At 41.9% G+C, this 24,617-nt stretch overlaps 1 protein-coding gene across 3 annotated transcripts in view; it reads right to left on the bottom strand.

Annotated features, from left to right (window-relative positions):
- The window catches only part of LOC126203532 (putative fatty acyl-CoA reductase CG8306), a 188,929-nt gene that overhangs the window by 62,050 nt on the left and 102,262 nt on the right, over positions 1-24,617 (bottom strand). Inside the window, exons 1-5 of one of the 3 annotated variants that reach the window (XM_049937854.1) lie at positions 14,673-14,814; positions 13,538-13,793; positions 9,547-9,798; positions 2,848-2,993; positions 2,617-2,726 (exon numbers count right to left, since the gene is read on the bottom strand). In XM_049937854.1, coding sequence (XP_049793811.1) covers positions 2,617-2,726; positions 2,848-2,993; positions 9,547-9,798; positions 13,538-13,741 — 712 coding nt within the window. In that variant the 5' untranslated portion in view covers positions 13,742-13,793; positions 14,673-14,814. Of the gene's footprint in view, positions 1-2,616; positions 2,727-2,847; positions 2,994-9,546; positions 9,799-13,537; positions 13,794-14,349; positions 14,533-14,672; positions 14,815-24,617 lie in introns of those variants that run through there. The other 2 variants (XM_049937856.1, XM_049937855.1) reach the window with 2 other exon arrangements.

Below are 24,617 nucleotides of genomic sequence, written 5' to 3'. Positions count from 1 at the left end.
TTCACCTACAAGACCATATATCAATGTATTATACAGTTACGAGACTTTGTACTGTTCTGCACTTCATTCAATGTCATTGTTGATCTCTTCATGTGGAAGCAGAATAAAACATGGTTGGTGTTACTTCTGATGCTGTGTCTGTACAACATTACAATACTCTTTTTTTTTTTGTCTCAGGTCACAAGAATAGTATGAGGAGAATATTATGAAAAGGAAATGCTGCTGAGGCAGCCAGAGACAGTGGTCGTGTGTGTGTGTGTGTGTGTGTGTGTGTGTGTGTGTGTGTCTAAAGATGTTCATAATCTTTTTGCTGTGCCTGTCTACAACTCAACATCTGCGCTATATGATGGGTAGCAATCCATCCTTTTCATAATATTATTGTCATTCCATCCTAGATTTTCCATTGTTTAAATATTATGACAACTGACTTACACTTCTTAGGAAATAATCATAAGGAACAAGGAGAAACTGCAATAATAAAATGCTAGAAACCACATTGCAAATCAAACTAGCATTGCATACAATTACACATGTTTGAATTCACTAAATAGTTGCTTGTCAACTGAACACACCAAAGAAAGAGTTACTAAATATTGAACTCAAGTGTATATAGTTGTGTATAGCTGTTAGTTTGATTTGTAATTTAGTTTCTTAGTATTTTGCCACCTCATTTTTCATTTCTTCTAAATAACTTGACGACCCAGCCTGAGCGCAACTCTAGCCACAATGTTGTGCTTAAAAAGGTCACACCTGAGTATATCATTGGCTGTGATTTTTTCCACACAAGGTGTCTATCACTCAAACTGAACTGATTTTGTATGAGAACAACATATGGATGTCTCACTACCTGCCACTTGACTGGTGCTACCTTCTGTTTTCAATTTCTATAAAATTATTTTGAAAGAAATTAACAAACTTAGGAACTGCTGTCATGACTGACTGAGCCAAAGTGTGCTCACATTGTCACAATTTTCATGTGTTTACCTGTTAGGTTTTGTAGTTAGCTGGAATTTCTGCTACAAATACGTCATCTGGGGAGTTAAGAAGAAATCTTGGCAGCTGAAAAGGAATAATTAAATGATTCTTGATTGAAGGGAGAATAATCTGAAAGTCTGCAGAAGATTCATATTCAAGTAAGCTGCAGTCTGCTATATTTTTTCACCGTTTAAATTGTTTCTACAAATACTGCTATTGCAATGACAATTTACTTCCATTTTATTTGTCTGAATCTTGTCTTTTTCACAGACGAATCTCATGACAAAGCCGCATTCAACATGGGTTTCCACAGTTTGTGTGAAGAAGATGAGACGTTTTACTGTCGAAGCACGTAGGAAAGAAACAAATAGGTTTTGCCCTGATTGCAACACACTTCTCTGCATGCCAGAATACTTCAGACTTTTCCATACAAAGGCAGCTACGTGGAATTGCTCAATAACTAACATCACACTTGCCCTCCCTCTCAGATAGTTATACCTCTATTTTAAAATTTGTAACCTATCAGAGAACTTCTATAAATAAGAAAAAGAAATCTTGAAGCCTGGTCTTTTTTAGGAGTATTACTTTTTCAGATATACGAAACACAAACTTGGTAGTAAAATTTTACCCACTGAGCAGGCACATCGTTTTTCGTACCACGAGCGGGCGCACAGCACACTTTGCACACATGTAAAGAATAGCTATGTTTATGTCACCAAGCTAAACATGCATGATCAAAATCAGAATTTAATCATAGCCTGATTCAACAACTATGTAATAAACTCCCATTACATGAGCTAAAGCACTGTTTAATTAAAAAACAATAAACTAAACATTCACTGTATCACTCTGTTGCCACATACAAGTGTTACCCCACAGTAATGACCCACTTGAAGCACTAAACAGCGCAGCTGCATCAAATTCCAGCCAATGACTTATTTTATCCCCATCTCAGACAACTGCCTCATTACGAGACTATGCTAGTAGCTTGTAATGTGGGTCATTTTCTTGCACGGATAGTAATTTTTTTTCATGTAGTTCACAGTTAGTTTTATATTACATCTGCTTGTTTGGGCATATGACAACACAGCTTATTACTGTGTTGGCAGAGGCAATGAAGATGGAATAGGTATGGGTCCAAGAGTGTAAAACGACAATGGAATGGTACAAAGACAAATTTGTGGGTGGCATACTTTATACACAGACACCTGCTTGAGTGTTACATAATGCCATTAACAGCTGGCTTCCTAGACCTGCTATTCTGCTAAGTGGGTTGACTTCAAAATGTTAAACAGAACATCTGATGATGATTTGGTAATAGTATATCACCTGAGTCTGAGAAATAAAATCTGAGGGGTAGTGATAGTTTTAATTATTACTTAAAAAATGAATAAATAAATAAAAAATAAAGTTATATAATTAATTTTTTTGTTGCTGTTTGCAGGTTTACGTCTGCAACCTTGGTTCACTTTGAAATTTCTGAGCCAAAGTACCAGAGCACACCACCAGATATGGCCAACACGGAGTGTAACTTCTATACATGCTTTTGTTTTTACACCATTAATGTATTCAAAAATTTGTCATTAATGTAGTAAAGGAATGGCACATTCTGAGAAGAAATGATGTAAAGTCTGTACTCACTCATACTGGGACGCACTATGGCAACAGGGAAATACTGAGCTGCTTTTGATACTTCATTTTCTGCTAAATTCTTTGTCAGTGCATACGCATTAGGAAGTTCCCCTAGTAACCTGTTAACAAGAAATAGCTCTGTATTCTGCAAAATTTTAATACACCAATAGTTTCATAGTTTTTTGAGCTTTTCTTATAATAAGTTCCTTCAGAATAAAATGTCAGAGATACATTACTTACTTTGGAGTCATAGCATCTACTGCTTCATCATTAAGAGTAGTTGCAATATTTATTACTTTTTCAACATCGGCTGGAGGATCATACAGAATTTCTTCCACTTTCTTTTTATCACTGTTCACATACGCACTAGAAACATGAACCATAGCCTGAAACAAATTATATTTATGAATTTATAGAACTTCAGGAAAAAAATTCAATGAAATTATTGTAATTATAGAATGAAACACAATTCTAATCAATGCTTAGTACCACAGCAAAATTTTGTTTATTTCACTCCACTGCATCAACATCAGTACTATTTTTGTTCCTAGAACAAAATTTGAAGTCTATGCCTAATCTTGTGGACTACACAGACAAGCATATTTATGTTGGCACTGGAATGAACTGTCATCTGCTCTACACTAGGTTTAAATACAATATGCACATGGCTCTCCAGAAGCTATAGTCATGAACACTGATATTTTCAGATGATGTGTCTCTACTAAAGTGTTTTCAAGCTGTTGAATTTTAGTGCCATATCAATAAACAGTCCTGCTTTTACATCTGCTTACTATTTATGTCTACGGTGTGCAAGCTACTAACCAGTAAGCACATGACATGGTATTAAAATATCAGGGTAAAGATTTCAAGGATTATGAGAGTACACTCCACTGATCTCAACATACTGAATGAGTACTTTTGCCAGTGGAGACTCCCACCAAAGTCGAGCAAAACAGAGGTCACAGCATCACACTTCCATAATAAAGAGGCACACAGGAAGTTATACATACTATTTGATGGGTTAAAATTTCCCATAACTACTTCCCTAAATATCGGGATTTCACCCTCAATCTGACACTCATTTAAGTGGCAGTGTGTGAAACTGTCAAAGAAGCTTGGCTCAAGAATAAATCCACCCCACCCAAAATAGCTGGGTGTGACTATGCAATGATACAATTTCACTTTCGTGCTCAGATTCTCGATATTGTGGCACTGCATGGCAAACCAGCAAAAATATAACGAAGGCAGGTGTACGGCTAAACGAGGACATAAGGAGGGTGGCTGGCACTGTTATATCTACTTTCACCCAGTGGTTGTCTGTTCTACACTCCTGGAAATGGAAAAAAGAACACATTGACACCGGTGTGTCAGACCCACCATACTTGCTCCGGACACTGCGAGAGGGCTGTACAAGCAATGATCACACGCACGGCACAGCGGACACACCAGGAACCGCGGTGTTGGCCGTCGAATGGCGCTAGCTGGGCAGCATTTGTGCACCGCCGCCGTCAGTGTCAGCCAGTTTGCCGTGGCATACGGAGCTCCATCGCAGTCTTTAACACTGGTATCATGCCGCGACAGCGTGGACGTGAACCGTATGTGCAGTTGACGGACTTTGAGCGAGGGCGTATAGTGGGCATGCGGGAGGCCGGGTGGACGTACCGCCGAATTGCTCAACACGTGGGGCGTGAGGTCTCCACAGTACATCGATGTTGTCGCCAGTGGTCGGCGGAAGGTGCACGTGCCCGTCGACCTGGGACCGGACCGCAGCGACGCACGGATGCACGCCAAGACCGTAGGATCCTACGCAGTGCCGTAGGGGACCGCACCGCCACTTCCCAGCAAATTAGGGACACTGTTGCTCCTGGGGTATCAGCGAGGACCATTCGCAACCGTCTCCATGAAGCTGGGCTACGGTCCCGCACACCGTTAGGCCGTCTTCCGCTCACGCCCCAACATCGTGCAGCCCGCCTCCAGTGGTGTCGCGACAGGCGTGAATGGAGGGACGAATGGAGACGTGTCGGCTTCAGCGATGAGAGTCGCTTCTGCCTTGGTGCCAATGATGGTCGTATGCGTGTTTGGCGCCGTGCAGGTGAGCGCCACAATCAGGACTGCATACGACCGAGGCACACAGGGCCAACACCCGGCATCATGGTGTGGGGAGCAATCTCCTACACTGGCCGTACACCACTGGTGATCGTCGAGGGGACACTGAATAGTGCACGGTACATCCAAACCGTCATCGAACCCATCATTCTACCATTCCTAGACCGGCAAGGGAACTTGCTGTTCCAACAGGACAATGCACGTCCGCATGTATCCCGTGCCACCCAACGTGCTCTAGAAGGTGTAAGTCAACTACCCTGGCCAGCAAGATCTCCGGATCTGTCCCCCATTGAGCATGTTTGGGACTGGATGAAGCGTCGTCTCACGCGGTCTGCACGTCCAGCACGAACGCTGGTCCAACTGAGGCGCCAGGTGGAAATGGCATGGCAAGCCGTTCCACAGGACTACATCCAGCATCTCTACTGGTCCAACTGAGGCGCCAGGTGGAAATGGCATGGCAAGCCGTTCCACAGGACTACATCCAGCATCTCTACGATCGTCTCCATGGGAGAATAGCAGCCTGCATTGCTGCGAAAGGTGGATATACACTGTACTAGTGCCGACATTGTGCATGCTCTGTTGCCTGTGTCTATGTGCCTGTGGTTCTGTCAGTGTGATCATGTGATGCATCTGACCCCAGGAATGTGTCAATAAAGTTTCCCCTTCCTGGGACAATGAATTCACGGTGTTCTTATTTCAATTTCCAGGAGTGTATACAATATTGCTACACCTCATCTCAAAAGGATGGCTGCCAAGGTGTAAATTCTTAAGACAGAGTCCCATAAGAATTCTGGTGTAATCAGCACTTTTTAAATTCCACCAGCTTTACACGAAGTCCGGCAAGCCAAACTGGGTCGATCTTTGGGTCACTAATTTTACTATGTTACTGAAAAATTGACAGAACACTGGAATGAATACCCACTCCAGAATGACCACCTAATTCATAACCCAACAGTGATGGCAACCTTCCCCATTGTGGATAGTCAAAACTCAACTACATCTCAAGGGACAAGGGAGATGTGGCCACATTTTGATATATGGTTATTGTGAAAGTGCTGTGTGTGACTGGTGTGCAGGAATAAACAATATGACACTGTAGGGAACTATCTGATCCACGTTTCTTGTGGTGTCACCGCTAGACACCACACTTGCTAGGTGGTAACTTAAATCGGCCGCGGTCCTGTAGTACATGTCGGACCCGCGTGTCGCCACTGTGTATTCGCAAACGTAGCGCCACCACAGGGCAGGTCACAAGACACGGACTTGACCTCGCCCCAGTTGTACGGACGACATAGCTTGCGACTAGACCTACCACGTATTCCTCTCATTTGCCGAGAGACAGATTAAATAGCCTTCAGCTAGTCCATCGCTACTACCTAGCAAGGCGCCATGTGTATCATTGCTAATTGCTTACTACTATGCAAGAGATGTATTTCAACAAGAACAAGACTACATTAAAGTTAAGTATATTAAAATCTCTCTTCTTTTCTTTATAGTTTTCATCCAGTCTCCTGTTTCAGAATTTACGCCCGTCTGCGTTAGTTTCGCGTGCACCTAGCCACTCATTGTGTCGAGACCTTAGGGAATCGACACAACATTTCTAATGAAGGTTTAAAAGATCTGTATGAATATGAGGTCAGGTGCTTTACTCTGATAATTTTTAAATCTAACCTGTAAATGTGTTGAAAAAGGGACGGGCACACACAAAAGAAAGTAAAAAAGAAAGAGAAACTTACTAGCTTACTTTCTTTCTTTCTTTCTTTCTTTCATGTGTGGCTATTGATAACAATCCTCCTGTTTCTCAGTAAGTGGTCTCCTTTAATCCCAAAGTAATTAGATTCTACAAGAACTTTTCCAATGATATTTGTAAATATATATGAAATAGCAATATATGTGAAATATCAAAGTTACTTGTTAAACTTCACAAAATAAATGACAACTAAATATTAGCAATATTAATTATACAACAAACAACTGAATAATTTAGCACTATATTAATGGTTATAATCTGAAGATCGTACTCACAATATGACAATAGGTCGATGGCATGCTCACTCCTTACACTCTCTGGTGTGGTAGTGTTATGCTAACAGGAAAACGCCACTCTCATTACTGTCAAAATCTTATTTAAAATTGTCTTCTTCAATACTGCTCAGTGCTCTGTCCCAGTTGCATGATTAAATTTTCTACACATTGTTTCCCAGTGTCTTCATTTCTGGCTCACACACTGTTGACACGTTCAGTACTGTTCAAAATTTTTGTCTACGTCTTGCTTGTCAATTGATTGACAGCAACGAGAAGAGGATTTTCAACTTCAGAGATCGTGAATTTTTTACTGTCTGCAGCAACATAATGTTTTATTTGCACCCATACCCCTTCAATGGCACTGACATGGCAATGGTATGAAGAAAGCCCAACACTTTCATGCCCGTACCTTTTAGAAATCTCATCAATTACATATGTTGGAAATTGTGGTTCCTTTTGTACTACAATTTCAAGTAACTCTGCCTCCTTCAATCTTCTCTGAAATCCACTTTTTGTCATTTGAGCCACTGAATTATTCTTCTTGTTTCATTTCCACAGTTGGTGTCCTATCATGAACAATGGAATGATATGGGGCATTGTCCACTGATGGACTTGTCAGATTTGTCATAAGCAATGTTTCAAATCATTTTTGAAAAACCACACTGTTCATCTCTTTGTAGTGATCACCTGTCTTTTTTGCATGAAACATTAATAAGCAGTTAACAGAAACCGTCCAAAGTATCTGCATGTACTGCAAAAATTCGCCCTCCTTTTCCAACAGGCACTGCCATGACCCCCCTCAGGAGATCCATCACTCAAGCCTCTATATAATGAATGACTGGCATTAACCCATATTTCATCTAGCCACAGTATATTTTCGAATCTCACACCCATGATTCTGCATAGAAATGCGACTACACCCGTCCTTTCCATCAATATTTTGCATCTGTTAAACACTGAATTGCTGAAGGCTATGCCTTCCAGCATTATATGTAAAGAAAATTTGCTTGCTTCAAAAATATTATCTTTCTGAAGTGAAACGAGTAATTTAGATAGAGTGGGATGTTACCTTCTATTATTATAATAGCTATATATATGATGACAAATAAGTGTCTTTCTGGAAACCCTCTACAGCTATCACGTGCTTCTTAGTGTGTGTGCAGCCTTGTTGTGCCACTCTCACCACAGCCTATACTGTACTGTTCTTTCCCTATTGTTACAACAGTGTTCTTGTTTATTTTCAATGCTGCTGCACTCCTCTTAACAACCTGAGCAACAGGAAATAAGGGATCACCATTTTCCTTTTCTTTTTGAAAGTAGTCCCTCACAGAACACACAAATTCATAGGGCTCGGCTGGGTAGGACACTTTTCTTTCTTTCCCTCCACAATTTGGCTGGCACTACTCGTTGCACTGGATATTATTTAAAAGGAAACATGAGTAAATAAACACTAACAACAACAAAAGTAAAATAAACTACAAATTGCACTATTAACACAAATGACTGCACCAGTTTCATGCAAGACACTCAATGGTATGTTCTGAAGCAGGCATCAGATTTGCAGAGAGGCAACGTGGCTCCTGCTGCCTGCTCGAGTACAGTCCAATGTTGGCTGGCTACCTGCATTCACTAGGCAATGGAACAATGCTACTGAACTGTCAGTACCAATAATGCATCTCCCAGACAATATGCTCCACAAAAGTTATATGAAGAATTAAACACAGACATGGTACTTACAAGGGAACCTCCCCATCGCACCCCCCTCAGATTTAGTTATAAGTTGGCACAGTGGATAGGCCTTGATAAACTGAACACAGACCAATTGAGAAAACAGGAAGAAGTTGCGTGGAACTGTGAAAAATAAGCAAAATATACAAACTGAGTAGTCCATGGGCCACATAGGCAACATTATGGACAATGTGAGCTCAGGAGCGCCGTGGTCTCGTGGTAGCGTGAGCAGCTGCAGAACGAAAGGTCCTTGGTTCAAGTCTTCCCTCCAGTGAGAATTTTACTTTCTTTATTTTTACATCGTTATTATCTGTCCGTTCGTTCATTGACGTCTCTGTTCACTGTAATACGTTTAGTGTCTGTGTCTTGCGACCGCATCGCAAAACCGTGCGATTAGTAGACGAAAGGACGTGCATCTCCAATGGGAACCGAAAACATCTGATCACAAGGCCATAGGTCAACCGATTCCTCCACAGGAAAACACATCTGATATATTCTATACGACACTGGTAACGGCATGTGCGTCACATGACAGGAATATGTTGTCGACCCACCTAACTTGTACACTTGGCAAATGGGTAAAAAGATTCTTCTACCTTGCCCGATTTAGGTTTTCTTGTGGATGTGATAATCACTCCCAAAAAAGTGATGAAAACACAATAGTTTGTCACATAAACTGAAAATAAAAAAAATTAAACTTTTCACTCGATGGAGGATTTGAACCAAGGACCTCTCGTTCCGCAGCTGCTCACGTTACCACGAGACAACGGCGCTCCTGCGTTCCTAGTGTCCTTGATGTTGCATATCTTCCCATGAACTACTCAATTTGTATATTTTGCTTATTTTTTCACAGGTCCACACAACTTCTTCCTGTTTTCTCAATTGATCTGTGTTCAGTTTTTCAAGGCCTATCCACTGTGCCAAGTTATAACTAAATCTGAGGGGGGTGCGATGGGGAGGTTCCCTTGTTAGTACGAAACATATTTCATTGACAAGTCACTAGCCACAGCGAGATCTGTCCTATTAAGATGTCAACTCAATATTTTCCTCCCAGAGAAAGTCAGCAAATTACTCGCTCACCTCGAGCTTGCTCATCTCTCGGCACAGTTCGATGACGCGCCTAGTGCCGAGCAGGTTCGTGGCCACCGTCGGCTTGAGAGGCGACTCGAAGTCTAGGGTCGCGGCCGAGTGGAACACCAGCTGCACCTCCCGCGCCAGCATCTGCCTGTCCTCTGGCAGCAGACCCAGGCCTTCCTCCGAGACATCTCCGGCCACAGCCTTCAACCGCGCAAAAGGTTTCTCGGGGCACTCCTTCACGAGGCGTTCAAATCCCTGCAGAAAAAAAATCGTCAGATGCAGAACCGGTTGAGTCAGTGACACGACAGAAACTGAAGACAGCCTCAACTTCTGGCAGAACTGCTGACTGAGTTGCTGTCTCAATGAATTGGGCCCAATCACTGTGTGGACTACAGTGTTAGCCCACTATATAGACTACATTATGACCAAATACACCATCAGCAGAATGAGTCAATTTTGCTCACAAAACTTGAGGCATTGGTCACGGTCGTTTGCCAAGTGTATCGTTTTACAGTGTAGTCAACCTCTGGTAAATCATTCTAAGTTACACAACAACTCATTCTATCCAGAATGAGATTTTCACTCTGCAGCGGAGTGTGCGCTTATATGAAACTTCCTGGCAGATTAAAACTGTGTGCCCGACCGAGACTCCAACTCGGGACCTTTGCCTTTCGCGGACAAGTGCTCTACCATCTGAGCTACCGAAGCACGACTCACGCCCGGTACTCACAGCTTTACTTCTGCCAGTATCTCGTCTCCTACCTTCCAAGCTTTACAGAAGTTTGGAAGGTAGGAGACGAGATACTGGCAGAAGTAAAGCTGTGAGTACCGGGCGTGAGTCGTGCTTCGGTAGCTCAGATGGTAGAGCACTTGCCAGCGAAAGGCAAAGGTCCCGAGTTCGAGTCTCGGTCGGGCACACAGTTTTAATCTGCCAGGAAGTTTCAACTCATTCTATGTTCAGTTCTAGTTACTTTTGTGACTATATTGCACTGATACCATTCCAGTGCAAACTTTTGTCAGTCACTCAAATCTCACTACCTGTATCAGAAGGTATCTGAAGACTTCCAACCATTAAGGATTGCATGTCCGATCTCTACATCCCCGAAGGATTTCAGAAATCTGTTGTCAATGCACAATGTAATAGTAATTTTACACACTCTGACACAAAATGTATGTACTTTTTGAAAATATCTCACTGCTGGCCACGCAGAAAAATGTTCTCGTCACAGGTTCAAACTCTGGCAACAGTGGGACACTCACATGAGTAGTAATAACAACACAGTTACTGTACGGAACATAAAAACACAGGACTGTTCCTTTACAGGAGATGTTTAAAATGTACATCTCCATGATCATGAAAAGCTTTACAATGACACACCACAGACAAGACCTACAGGTTTCAAGAATCATAACATACTGCTCTGCATTCCATGGTAACACAGCAGTTAATCCACAATTTTTGTTCCAGTTAGCAGGTGCACTCCAGTGGAGACCCGTATCAGCTGTGTTGCATCAGTATTTTTACTGTGATATATGCAGTCACAAAAATAATTACTGACTAGACTCTGCCTGCTTGTCCAGTGTCCAGAATGAAGTTACATACAGTTATGGTAAGATAGTCAACAAGTCCCCATCTAACAAATCAAGAAATTGGGAATACCTACAAATTAAAAAAAAAATTGTACACATAGCTTGTTGCCCACTTCTCCCAGAAATTATGTGAATATTTGGATTGAGAAATAGAAAAGTTTTGTTAGCTTCATGACAACCAGATATGTTTATTATGAAACAGTACACAGTAAAACTGAGGCGGCAGCAGCTTTTTTTTTTTTTTTTTTTTTTTTTTTTTTTTTCAATGTAACAGCTTTCTTAGTAATTCACTCGACTTAATTTAGACAACATTAGTGTGAATACCAGAACAGAGTGCTGGTGATACAGTAAAAATGTGTTTCTATGTCCTCAACTTATGTTAATGTGTACTGTGACTTGTTTTACATCCCTGCTTTGTGATGGGCTCTACGGAAAATGTTGAAGGAATAAATGAATTACTGCGTTATTCTTTTTCAAATTTTTGTTTCTGTTGCCTTACATGAAATGGTGTCTTACTGTTGCCATAAACCAAGTGTAGAACTAAAGAAGCAAGAGGACATTCAAAAATTTTGTCATTAGTTAGTAATGTAAACTTATTGACACTAGTTTATATGACACTTTATGTACAACACATTTTATTCTACACACATCTGCACTAGTCTGTGGGTATTCTTATGAAACAAGAGTCACACAGATGACTGAGGTGACAAGCAGAATTAACTGCTCCACAAAGGTCCACTTCAGAGCAGTAGAGCAGTAGTCCCTGCTGGAAAAATTCTGAGAAAGAGGCCTTGATCAACCTGTCAAAATCTGTTAGTAGACTTCAGAGTCAGCCTATCCTATATGGATACTGAATCTTCTGAACGGGAGCTGCAAATTATCTCGTCAGAAATCTTGCCACACACACTAAAAAGCTTACCTTTTGAGGAATCAATATAATCCAATTAATATAGGACTGCATTTAATTTCTTACATCAATTAGCTTCTATGTTGCGAAAAATTTTTCTTTTCTCCACACTTTCTTATGTGGCAGCCAGACACTTTAAATGTACATCTCAACTGTGGATACCCAAAAGTAACTTATGTTTCATGACACTATTTTGACACTCTGGGACAACTGCACAACATAATACTAAAGCAAACAGTTTGTGGCCAGGACCCATTTCAATAAAATCCTCCTGAGTGTGTGAACACGCCACATGTAATACAATTGCCAACAATGGTAGTTTTACTACATATGAGAGTCATCTAACCATATGGATTTTATTTAAATGATACACAGGGCGAGTCAGGAGGAAAGGTACAGGCTTTGAGGGGTGATAGTATCAGTGATCCTGAACAAAAAACTTCATATGAACTTATTGTCAATGGTTTCTGACATAGAACATGTGTAATAATACTTTGTTAGGCCAACTTATTTTCTGTGTTATTCAAACATTGTTATTGTTCACAACGTACAATGGTAGTGTAGAGGAAGCTTAGATGAACAGTTTGATAAGGACACTTGTATTCTATCAGGCCAAGAAACTACTTCAAATTGGGCTACAAAGAGCACCTAGCTACAGCACACGTGCATAGCACTAGGTTGTCAGTATCCTCATGCTGTCTTTGGGCAAACTTAAGTCCTTGAGAAACATGAACAGGTCCTGTTTTTGTAGGAAACTGAATGTAGCTTAATTTCGCACAGCAACATGTTTTCACTGGAGGGTGCGGATTTTGAGTAATTCAAGAAATTGTACAAAAGTGATACTACATGTGCTCTATCTCGGAAACCATTCACAATAAGGCACATGTTAATATGAATTTTTTGTTCAGAATCACTGATACTATCACCCTTCAAGACATGTACATTTCCTCCTGACTCACCCTGTATATTCTTCCAGTAACAGTGTATCTGACACTTCAACAACTGAAAGCCAAACACAGAAAAAAATTTCAGTGTTACAAGATTTTGCAGATTAATTTCACTGAGAAGCAGAAAGAATTATAAAGAACCATTTCACAAGATATTTATGTCCTCAGCACAAACTGCAGTAAATAAGTTAATGGTATGATTAAAAAGAAAGTGGCTGCTGCCTTTGTGTTCTGAAATAATAATAATTATTGTTACTGAATTCAGGAAAACCATGGATATCTGCACGAAAGAACTTTATCAAGTGAATTACTGGCAAGTACAACTCAGCTTAACCTTTCTCATTACTTAAAATGTTTTGAAATATTCTACAAAAATGTTCAGTATTCAGCTAAAAGACAATAAAAGCAACACACACTATATAAAATGAAGCCTTATTTAAGCAATATTTCATCATTTTTTCTCATACATGTGTTATTAATATAAACATGAGAAAACTTTTCCCTATGGCTAATTTTAACACTGCAGAATATTTCTATCCACAATACTTACAGAATTCTTTTCAAGTTCCTGGAGTCTTTCTGCTATCTGCTTGCCCTTTTTCGGTCTCATCAGAAGGTAAATAGTATCGACTTCAGTTGTGCGAAGGAGTTTTTCTATGAGGGCAACACCTACAAAACCAGTGCCCCCAGTCAAGAATATCTTTTTCCCACGAAGGAAATCCAATATTGGTGAGTTACTGCCCTCACCAGCCATGATCAGGAACAGTTGAGATGTTGAAGATATAGGAGTAAAAAAGTCACCAGTCCTGTAAGAGAAATGGAACTTTTAGCATCAACATAAAAATAAGTAAACAAACATGGTGTTACGGACAAACAGTAATCTTTTAATCTGTGCAGTCAACGTGCCGAAAGTCGCATATTAAACAAGAAGGAAAAGCGGTTAAGGTTAAAAGTCCCGTCGCCGCATGGCCAATGAAAGACACGAGCACTACACTTTAAGGGGACCGGAATATATCCATTATGTGGATCCAAACACTGCATTCACGCGATAACAACACGGAAAAAGTAAATCTGGATGGCTGGACGAAGATTTGAAACTAGGTCCTCCTCAACGAGTCTCGCTTCTAAATCACTACGACACTTCTCTCAATCCCTCTGAAACAACATAGGCATCAAAAAGAGAATGTCTTGTTAAGGACTTGGTGCTACTTTAAAGTATACAGAACATCAATATGAGCGTTCTTCGAAAAACATTTTTACAGTGCTCGTGAGCAAATTCTTAACTATCCGATGTTATTTTTAAAAGGCAATTCAATTAACGAGTTTTAGAGAAGAACAAGAAGTATCTACGGTTACACTTACCGTAACGGCTTACAAAATAGCGTCTTACAAAATAGCGTCTTACAAAATAGCGTCACACAAAATCAGCAGCAAGGCAGAAATACTACATGTACGAACACTATTAATCATATTTGTAGCTTGTTTTTCGAGATTGTCAGAGTATTTGTGGACAAGTACTCCACTAAACGTAAAGACAAAGGCAACAAAATCAGTCACTGAAGAGTACGTTCTAAAAATGTGCCACATGTGTCAAGTAAACGAAATACGAAAGTTCGTCAAAGCACCGGATGCGACATCACTGCACGGTGGGTAATTCAAAACTCCACAGTACTACCAATACTTACTGTCTTAATCTAAATATGCAAACTGTATGAACGAATGCGTAGTGTTCACCGTTTCATAAAAGTTTGACAATCAATCAGTTCAGGCCCTAACCGGCAGCTTACACACTGTTGACGGAACCAGAAAACATATAAACAACCAGGGTAGCCAACACAACTCTTCTGAAAATTTCTTAACAGCGACAAACTTTTCACAAATAAGATGAAGCTCTTATTTTAACACACTTACATTTATCTTTACAAGTTATTCATTGCTGTATTAATTTTATTGTTCCTAGTACTTTATTCCAGAAAATCAAACACATTACAAAATACAAATTAAATTATGAAACATTTTCATCAATATTCTTAGTTCATACCTGACTGATAGATCACTATGGTGAGTATAGTACAAGATACAGTGCATTACGAATACTACCATCCACCCCAATCCCAAATTACATTTTTATACGAACTGCAATATTAAACTATGTTTTATTACAGTTCCTGCGTGTTGACAGAACTTTTTAAGGCATACCGCTACAGATTATAATAACGTGAAATAATATCTAAATGTTCGAAAGAAATTTCGTTTGTATAGCTCAGCCTTCTACAGCCGAAGCGCGAACACTCAAAAGGCCACTGCAATGAGACGTCGTCCAAACAGTGCAAGAAAAAATAAAAATAAAATAATAGCGTTTCCTGAGGAGCGCGACGCACATACTTGCAAGAATCCCATTACTTAAATAGCGACGGAGCAAGAGGGCCAGTTTTTCTGCCAACGTACTGACTGACACTAGATGAATGGGTAGGTGGGAGAAATAATGGTTCAAATGGCTCTGAGCACTATGCGACTTAACTTCTGAGATCATCAGTCGCCTAGAACTTAGAACTAATTAAAGCTAACTGACCTAAGGACATCACACACATCCATGCCCGAGGCAGGATTCAAACCTGCGACGTAGCGGTCGCTCGGTCCCAGACTGTAGCGCCTAGAACAGCACGGCCACACCGGCCGGCGTAGGTGGGAGATGCGAGATTTCAGGTGTAAAACGTCTCTTCATCAGCAGCGGCTATCAGCATCTGTTGCTAGATGGCTTCCCGTAGACTTTTCCATGCTTCACAATATTCGGTTATACGCATCTACGTTTTTTATTTTATTTACCCACTTCCTTTTCGGTCGTTAAATCGGTCTTATCGCTTGGAATCAGTAATCTCTGTACCATGTAGCTGGTTCACTGGTTGGTTGGTTCGGGGGAAGGGACCAAACAGCGGAGTCATCGGTGCCATCGGATTAAGGAAAGATTGGGAAGAAAGTCGGCCATACCCTTTCAAAGGAAGTACCCCGGCATTTGCCTGAAGCGATACAGGGAAATAACGGATGGCTGGACGCAGGTTTGAACCGTCGTCTTCCCGAATGCAAGTCCAGTGTTCTAACCACCACGTCACTTCGCTCGGTGTACCTCTTAAAACTCATTTTTCCGATCGTACAACATCAGAGTGCCTGCAGTTTTTGTCGTCTGCCAGACTGTAATTAGGCACAATGTTTCCATCGTTCTGTATGCGATTAAGGGTTGTTCACTTATTTCTTATTACTAGAATGGCGTGTGAAGTAGAAAATTTATCAAATAAGCACATACTTGTAGTAGTTCGTCAAACGATGGCCACGCAACAGAAAAATGTCTTCCTTCACATAACACACGATGTTTTATAATTAATTCTGTGGCTTGGTTCATGAAAGTAGTATAAGAATAGTTAGTACCCCATTTATATTTTCGTGCTTAATATCTTTGTTGTGAATTTTTTAGAAACTGACTAACATTTACAACACTACGTATTCCCAAAATCCCTATCCATCACCTTCTCCATTTGTATCTGTTGTTGCAACAGACAACGTTCAGTATCCAAAGCAGAGGATAATCTTCCTGAAATCTCGGGAATTAATGTACTGTTGAGGAAAATACAATGTCATTAACATACTGAGTGGTTACACAACTAATAGCAAGCAACCAATGCATCATTTGATATACCAAGAACGTAAACATTTTTTTCACCAAGTATGAGATATGGGCACCCTTTCACAATTTAATGTCAGTTAATAATTACAAAGTAACTTCTTAGTTTATTCGTAATTGTTTATCATCAGCAGTGACATTTTTGAGTAAAGAATGTCAACTTCAAGAGATGTCTGCATTGTTTACTACCAGCGTTTGTCGACCGCCGTGTCGTCAGGAGTGTCTCGAGATTTATATCGTCTTCTGATCTTCTGCAGATAAAATACCTAGAACAAAAAAATCGCCAAATCGTTTCTCGAAGAAACAATTTGCAAGAAATCGCCCATCACTGTACGTTATTGTACGCATTTGAACATGAGTCGCATCATAACAGTCATATACATTTTTGCATTCAATGCTAAAACGCTGTATGTGATACTTTTTTTACATCTAGCGAAAAATAACATGTATGGGGTGTTGCGAACGTTTGAAACGTACTTTGGTGTGCCACAAAAGAAAAAGAATGAGAAATGGCGGTTTACGACACCTGATTTTACAGAACAGACATGCTCAAAGGTTCGTCTAACATATCTTCTAATTTATTGATTTCTACTACATTTAATAGCGTTGACTCGTATGGTATGAACGAGTAAAGCCTACATGAAATGAAGGAGGATTTACTTCCCGATTGGTCTGTCAAATGCCTCATCATAAAGAGCGCTCAAGGAGGCTGTAGCCAAGGACAGAGGGGGGGGGGGGGGGGAGAGGGGTCTCCCTCTCCCCACCCAGCTTTCGTGGAAAGGAAAAAAAATGTTGGTAGTCAGGTGTTTTTCTTTCGAGAAAATGATTTAAAAGTCGATACTACACAGGTTTTTAACGGGGTCGGAACTAGAACTTTTTTATGGTTACTTACAAGTCGCCAATACATTACAAACACTGCGTGGCTCTAGGTCTAGACTCCGCCCCCCCCCCCCCAAAATATATATATATATATATATATATATATTATGGGCGCCCTTCTCTGTGCGAATTTCGAAACAGGTACGTAGGTTCCTCTTCGGAAATGTGGGACACCCGACGTGGGCAGAATCGGAAATAATTTTCTTACATTCCAGCAACACTTCATGGACGCCAAGAAATTAGTACGAGAATCCCTTGGCCTGCATGCTCGGAAAGCAGCAGTGGAACTTCCAGTTTTGGTAGGGAATGTGGCGAACGTTTTCCTTGTTCCAAATTCGCTTCGGTACATTCCGTGTCAGTACCCATACGTGTCACTACAATCAATCCCTATAATTATGTTTGTCTGCTGAGTAAAGTACCGGTATTTGTTTTCCTGTCTCTCATAAATTCCACACGTGCATCTCTCGATTAATCTCACAGCACCCAGAACTTTTAAATCGTTTCGCATTGAAAACTCAATTTAGTTCACCATAAGCACTCGAGGAAATTTTGCTCTCTTCTGTTTGTTTATTTCCGTCCAGTGGGTTGCTGTCTTTAATTGTTGAATCTTTTCTCACCAATGTGTAGATTATACGCATGTTATTCTTATTTGAAACTAGACGTAGTAAGTTCTTCCATGTTTAAATCTCCTTAGATTAGAATATCTCTTTCAGTTCTGGATGCTCCATTACCCTGGTGAATGCACGAATGACAGTTGACTCTCAGCGCAAACAGATATTATAATTATTTTAGCTTGACACATAAGTTCGTAGCGTTTTTGTTTTGCATGTTGTTATTCCGGCTGCTACGAATTTATCGAGTGTCATTTGTATTTGTAGTTCACTGTCGCTATTTGAGTTTACATATTGTCATTTGTAGGTAGTGAGTGGAGCTGGGATGGAAGAAAATGGAGAGCCAAGCGCAGAAATCGGAACATTTCCGACGTATTTTTCTGTTTGAGTTCAGTAGAGGAGTGACAGCAGCGAAGACAGCAAAAAACACTTGCGCCGTGTACGGGGATGAGGACATCGGACAGAGCACGGCAAGAAAATAGATTTGTTTTAAGGAGGATCGTTTTCACGTTAATGAGTCTTTACGTACAGGACGAGCTTCGGGGTTTGATGAAACTCGTTTAGACGTATTAATCCACGATGATTCAAGTCAGTGTAATGAACTGTGATCATTTCACCATCTTGCAGTATTTGCTTTCAATGGGGGAGGTTCAAATATCGGGTATATGGGTACCGTATGCTCTAATCCAAATCAGCGAGTGGCCGTATGTGAATCTCTGCTTGCTTGTCACTAATTGGCTCGTGAACAACACCGACCACTCCTGTACTGTATCGTTACTTTGTGTTAACGTAAGAAGAAGAAAGCAGTGGCTGAGCCCAAACTCCCCGCCTCTGGTGGAACAGCGACGGTGTACTGTTGTACTACGAATTGCTTCCCTGGCGTGTAACCTGTCAACAACTGAGACGCCTTGCAGAATCAGTCCAGGAACAACGACCGGGAACAATGCGCGAGATGATGTTTCTCAACGATAACGCATCCTGCTAGACTGACATAAAACACTGCACAGGAAGTGGGTAGAGAAGTCATTCCGCAGCCACCTTATTCATCCGATCTACCTCCCTCAATTTTCATCTTTTCCGCTCTCTATGGAAAAACCCTCGAGGGACTTCCTTTCCGGATGAAAATGCACTCCGAACGTGACGAATACTTCGCCTCAAAACCACGTCATTTCTACAGTTGCGGAATCAAAAAGATACCCCAGCGTTAGCAGACTATTTTAAATAATGAAGGGGAATACGTTATTGATGATTAAAGTCTCTGTTGTGCGTGTATGTTGTGTTTGTTAAACCTGTGGAAAAACGCTACGAACTGAATCTCCAACCCTACAAATAGGTGAACATCCCCGTTATTACCGAGCAATCAGTGTAACCTGTCACATCAGTTCAACATCTGAGAGTATGCGTGCTGAACAACTTAATAAGGAAGAACCACATAAAAGTAACTGTAGGGAAGCCAGATGACAGAGTTAGCTTTATTGAAATAATCTCCAGAAAGTGCATATCACCCACACTTACAGAAACTTCCTTGAACATAGCGCATCAGTGTGGCACCGTTACCGGGTAGAGAAAATAAAGAAGAGCCGCGCGTTTCTTGGAAATTTCGTTTAGTGAGCCCGAAGTGTCATAGAGATCTTAATCGGATTCCAGTGAGAGACGCTACAAGAGAGGCAACACTATGTGCTTTCCTGTTAAAATTACGACAGCGTACGTTCCTGGACGAGTCGGTCAGTATACACAGATATTATCATACGGAGCACCTTAACATGTACACACATCAGTGTCTCCATTGTTTTTTCTCTGCGTCTAACAGTCATCCAGCAAACATGTCACATAATTTACTACCTGATGTTTTCTGCATGGTCAGAGCTGCACCACTAAGTGGACTCCACCTGCCAGTGTACACTTACCATTTAGGGTCCAAGAGTCCATACTTCTAACACATGACCTGCTGCGGAAGCGAAAATAAGCAATGGCTTGCCTTGCCACATGTACTTCGAGGTATTAACCAACCTAACATACTACTCCTAACAGCTGTAATTATTAGTCTGCAAATGAAGTAAATACTGCTAAAATGTTATACATTACACAGTCCTCAGTCACCAATAGAAATATCTGCACTTATACCCTGTATTGGTTCCCCCCCCCCCCCCCACTTACATCCATCTAACTGTAATGGAAAAATTGGTGAGGTTCGAGCTCACACAGAGGCCTGCCGGCAATCAATCTTCCCTCACACCATTCGCGACTGGAACAGGAAAAGGACGGAAGTAACTGTGGCACAAATACTCTCCGCCACTCACCGTAAGCTGGGTTGCGGAGTACAGATGTAGATGCAGATGAATGAGGGACACTAAAAATGTTACTTTAACACTGCCAAGTTTGTAATTTCTGCTTTTATATTCTAAGAGCAGGAGTACTTTACATGAGTCTTTCCTTTCGTCTTTTACTTGATTTTCGGTAGACGTAAGTCACTGTTAGCTTCCATTCCACGAGAAACTAAGAAATGCATCTTTTTCAGATTTATTCAGTAGCCTTGACTGTATTTCCATGAGATTAAGGCTTAAATCAATAAAACCTGATGAGATGCTACACTGACCGAGTCTACTTTTAATAGTGACTGCACTAGCGAAAGGATTTTCAGTACGTCGATGCCAAAACATAACGCTTTGCAGCATCTTCAGATCACCAGTTACTATATCGTCCTTACATGCCCATTTGTTCCTGGCAGCAAAAGGACCCTCAGTCACTGTTCCAAAAGGTTTTATTTTAGTGTACTCATCATTACACTGAGATGGACGATTCCCTAAATCTGGACGCTCTTGGCTAAGTTCATTTATTTCTTACTCCATAGTTTCTACATGTTCGTACAAACGTGCATTGTTTGCTTTCATAGTCAATTTTCTTCTCTACTAGCAGTTTCTTTATTAGTTGGTTGTATATTTATCCGTAAAACCTCTTCCGATATTCTTAATGGCAAATATGTTTTCTTTTTGCCTGAAATTTCTCTCATTATTAGGCTTATTACTAGCCCTTAGATCAGCTCTGGAGAGCCCGCATCTCGTGGTCGTGCGGTGGCGTTCTCGCTTCCCACGCCCGGGTTCCCGGGTTCGATTCCCGGCGGGGTCAGGGATTTTCTCTGCCTCGTGATGGCGGGGTGTTGTGTGCTGTCCTTAGGTTAGTTAGGTTTAAGTAGTTCTAAGTTCTAGGGGACTTATGACCACAGCAGTTGAGTCCCATAGTGCTCAGAGCCATTACCATCAGCTCTGGAGACTAGGAGAAATAGAGCTGGAACAGCGTCAGGCACCAACTAATGCCTCGGAGGAAAATTCAACAATACAATCTTCAAATTCGTCTCTCTATCCGAATCAGCAAAATGTACTGAGCACACACAAGCATTACGAACTGCAAACGAATCGTCATGTTTACATGCAATTATCAATTTTTCTTTCGACTCTTTGTTCCCAGAAAATACACTTCTGGAAATGGAAAAAAGAACACATTGACACCGGTGTGTCAGACCCACCATACTTGCTCCGGACACTGCGAGAGGGCTGTACAAGCAATGATCACACGCACGGCAAAGCGGACACACCAGGAACCGCGGTGTTGGCCGTCAAATGGCGCTAGCTGCGCAGCATTTGTGCACCGCCGCCGTCAGTGTCAGCCAGTTTGCCGTGGCATACGGAGCTCCATCGCAGTCTTTAACACTGGTAGCAGGCCGCGACAGCGTGGACGTGAACCGTATGTGCAGTTGACGGACTTTGAGCGAGGGCGTATAGTGGGCATGCGGGAGGCCGGGTGGACGTACCGCCGAATTGCTCAACACGTGGGGCGTGAGGTCTCCACAGTACATCGATGTTGTCGCCAGTGGTCGGCGGAAGGTGCACGTGCCCGTCGACCTGGGACCGGACCGCAGCGACGCACGGATGCACGCCAAGACCGTAGGATCCTACGCAGTGCCGTAGGGGACCGCACCGCCACTTCCCAGCAAATTAGGGACACTGTTGCTCCTGGGGTATCGGCGAGGACCATTCGCAACCGTCTCCATGAAGCTGGGCTACGGTCCCGCACACCGTTAGGCCGTCTTCCGCTCACGCTCCAACATCGTGCAGCCCGCCTCCAGTGGTGTCGCGACAGGCGTGAATGGAGGGACGAATGGAGACGTGTCGTCTTCAGCGATGAGAGTCGCTTCTGCCTTGGTGCCAATGATGGTCGTATGCGTGTTTGGCGCCGTGCAGGTGAGCGCCACAATCAGGACTGCATACGACCGAGGCACACAGGGCCAACATCCGGCATCATGGTGTGGGGAGCGATCTCCTACACTGGCCGTACACCACTGGTGATCGTCGAGGGGACACTGAATAGTGCACGGTACATCCAAACCGTCATCGAACCCATCGTTCTACCATTCCTAGACCGGCAAGGGAACTTGCTGTTCCAACAGGACAATGCACGTCCGCATGTATCCCGTGCCACCCAACGTGCTCTAGAAGGTGTAAGTCAACTACCCCTGGCAAGATCTCCGGATCTGTCCCCCATTGAGCATGTTTGGGACTGGATGAAGCGTCGTCTCACGCGGTCTGCACGTCCAGCACGAACGCTGGTCCAACTGAGGCGCCAGGTGGAAATGGCATGGCAAGCCGTTCCACAGGACTACATCCAGCATCTCTACGATCGTCTCCATGGGAGAATAGCAGCCTGCATTGCTGCGAAAGGTGGATATACACTGTACTAGTGCCGACATTGTGCATGCTCTGTTGCCTGTGTCTATGTGCCTGTGGTTCTGTCAGTGTGATCATGTGATGTATCTGACCCCAGGAATGTGTCAATAAAGTTTCCCCTTCCTGGGACAATGAATTCACGGTGTTCTTATTTCAATTTCGAGGAGTGTACATGATACTTCATGTCTAACTTTTTTCGTTGCCTGCTTGTACAACAAGCGATCATATAGCAAACTGTTGTTTTTAACTGAAAACAATTCAAAACTTACTCTCATCTCTTCTAAATACAGTGATTAGCGTAAAGCGTAACCCTGCACTTAATTGTCAATCATCGACAAGAACTCATGCGCGCTCACTAAAGAACCTTGAATTCACTCAAACTCACAAAGAGCCGGCTGCTGTAGCCGAGCGGTTCTAGGCGCTTCAGTCCGGAACCGCGCGACTGCTACGGTCGCAGGTTCGAATCCTGCCTCGGGCATGGATGTGTGTGATATCCTTAGGTTAAGTAGGTTGAAGTAGTTCTAAGTTCTAGGGGACTGATGACCTCAGATGTTAACCAGACAACTGCATCATCTGCGAATACCCCTAAAGAGCATCCGACGCTTTCTACTAGATCATTTATATATTATATTATAAACAGCAACGGTTCTATCACACTTCCCTGTGGTACTCCGGATATTACCTTTACATCCGTCGATTTAGTTCCGTTAAGAGCGACGTGTTGAGTTCTGTCTGCAAGAAAGTCTTGAATACAATAGCAAGTCTGCTCCCATACTCCTTAAGCTCGTATTTTTTTTTTTTATTATTAAACGGAAAAGGCGGGCGATGTCAAATGCCTTATTGAAATCAAGGAACACGGCATCAACTTGAGCGCCGTTGTCCGCTGCGCTGTGGATTTCATGCAGGAACAGAGGGAGCTGACTTTCGCAGGATGTCTGTTTACGGAATCCATGTTAATTTTTGTAGAGGAGATGTTCATTTTCCATAAACGTCGTAATTCTTTAGCATAAAACATGTTTTATAATTTTACAACAGATTGACGTTAATAATACAGGACTGTAATTGTGTGGATCTGTCTTACGGTCTTTCTTAAAAACGGGAATGACCTGCGCTTTTTTCCAGATGTTAGGTACCTTTCGTTGCTCAGGCAATGTACGATAAATTACTGCTAGAAGGGGCGCAAGTTCTTTCGCATTATCTTTATAGAATCTTGCAGGTATCTCATCTGGTCCTGACGCCTTTCCATTACTAAGTGATTGTATCTTCTTTTCAGTTCCGCGATCGGTTATCTTAATATTGCCATTTAGACGTTCGTACGGCGATTGAAAGGAGGGACATTGTTACGATCTTCCGCGTTGAAACAACTTCGGAAAACAGAATTCAGTATTTCGGTCTTCTCTCTGTTATCTTCCGTTTCGGTGCCGGTGTGGTCGCTGAGAGAATGGTTAGATGATTTTGACTCAGTTACTGCTTTTACATACGACCAAAATCTGTTATGGTTTTTACTCAGGTCGGTTGACATCGTCTTACTTTCAAAATCACTGAACGCTTCTCTCATTGCTCTCCTTACGCTCAGTTTCGCTTCGTTCAGCTTTTGCTTGTCACCTAGGTTTTTACTTCTCTTGCGTCTGAGATGAAGTGCTCTTTGTTTTGTAGCGCTTTTTTACCACGGCTATTAAACCACGATGGCTCTTTCCCATCCCTTAAAACCTTACTTGGAACATACTTATCTAGGGCATACTG

The sequence above is a fragment of the Schistocerca nitens genome, chromosome 9 (genome assembly GCF_023898315.1).
Source record: "Schistocerca nitens isolate TAMUIC-IGC-003100 chromosome 9, iqSchNite1.1, whole genome shotgun sequence".
NCBI classification, from domain to species: Eukaryota; Metazoa; Arthropoda; class Insecta; order Orthoptera; family Acrididae; genus Schistocerca; species Schistocerca nitens.
The sequence above is the reverse complement of the archived record's forward strand: the minus strand, read 5'-3'. Positions and strand labels throughout refer to the sequence as shown.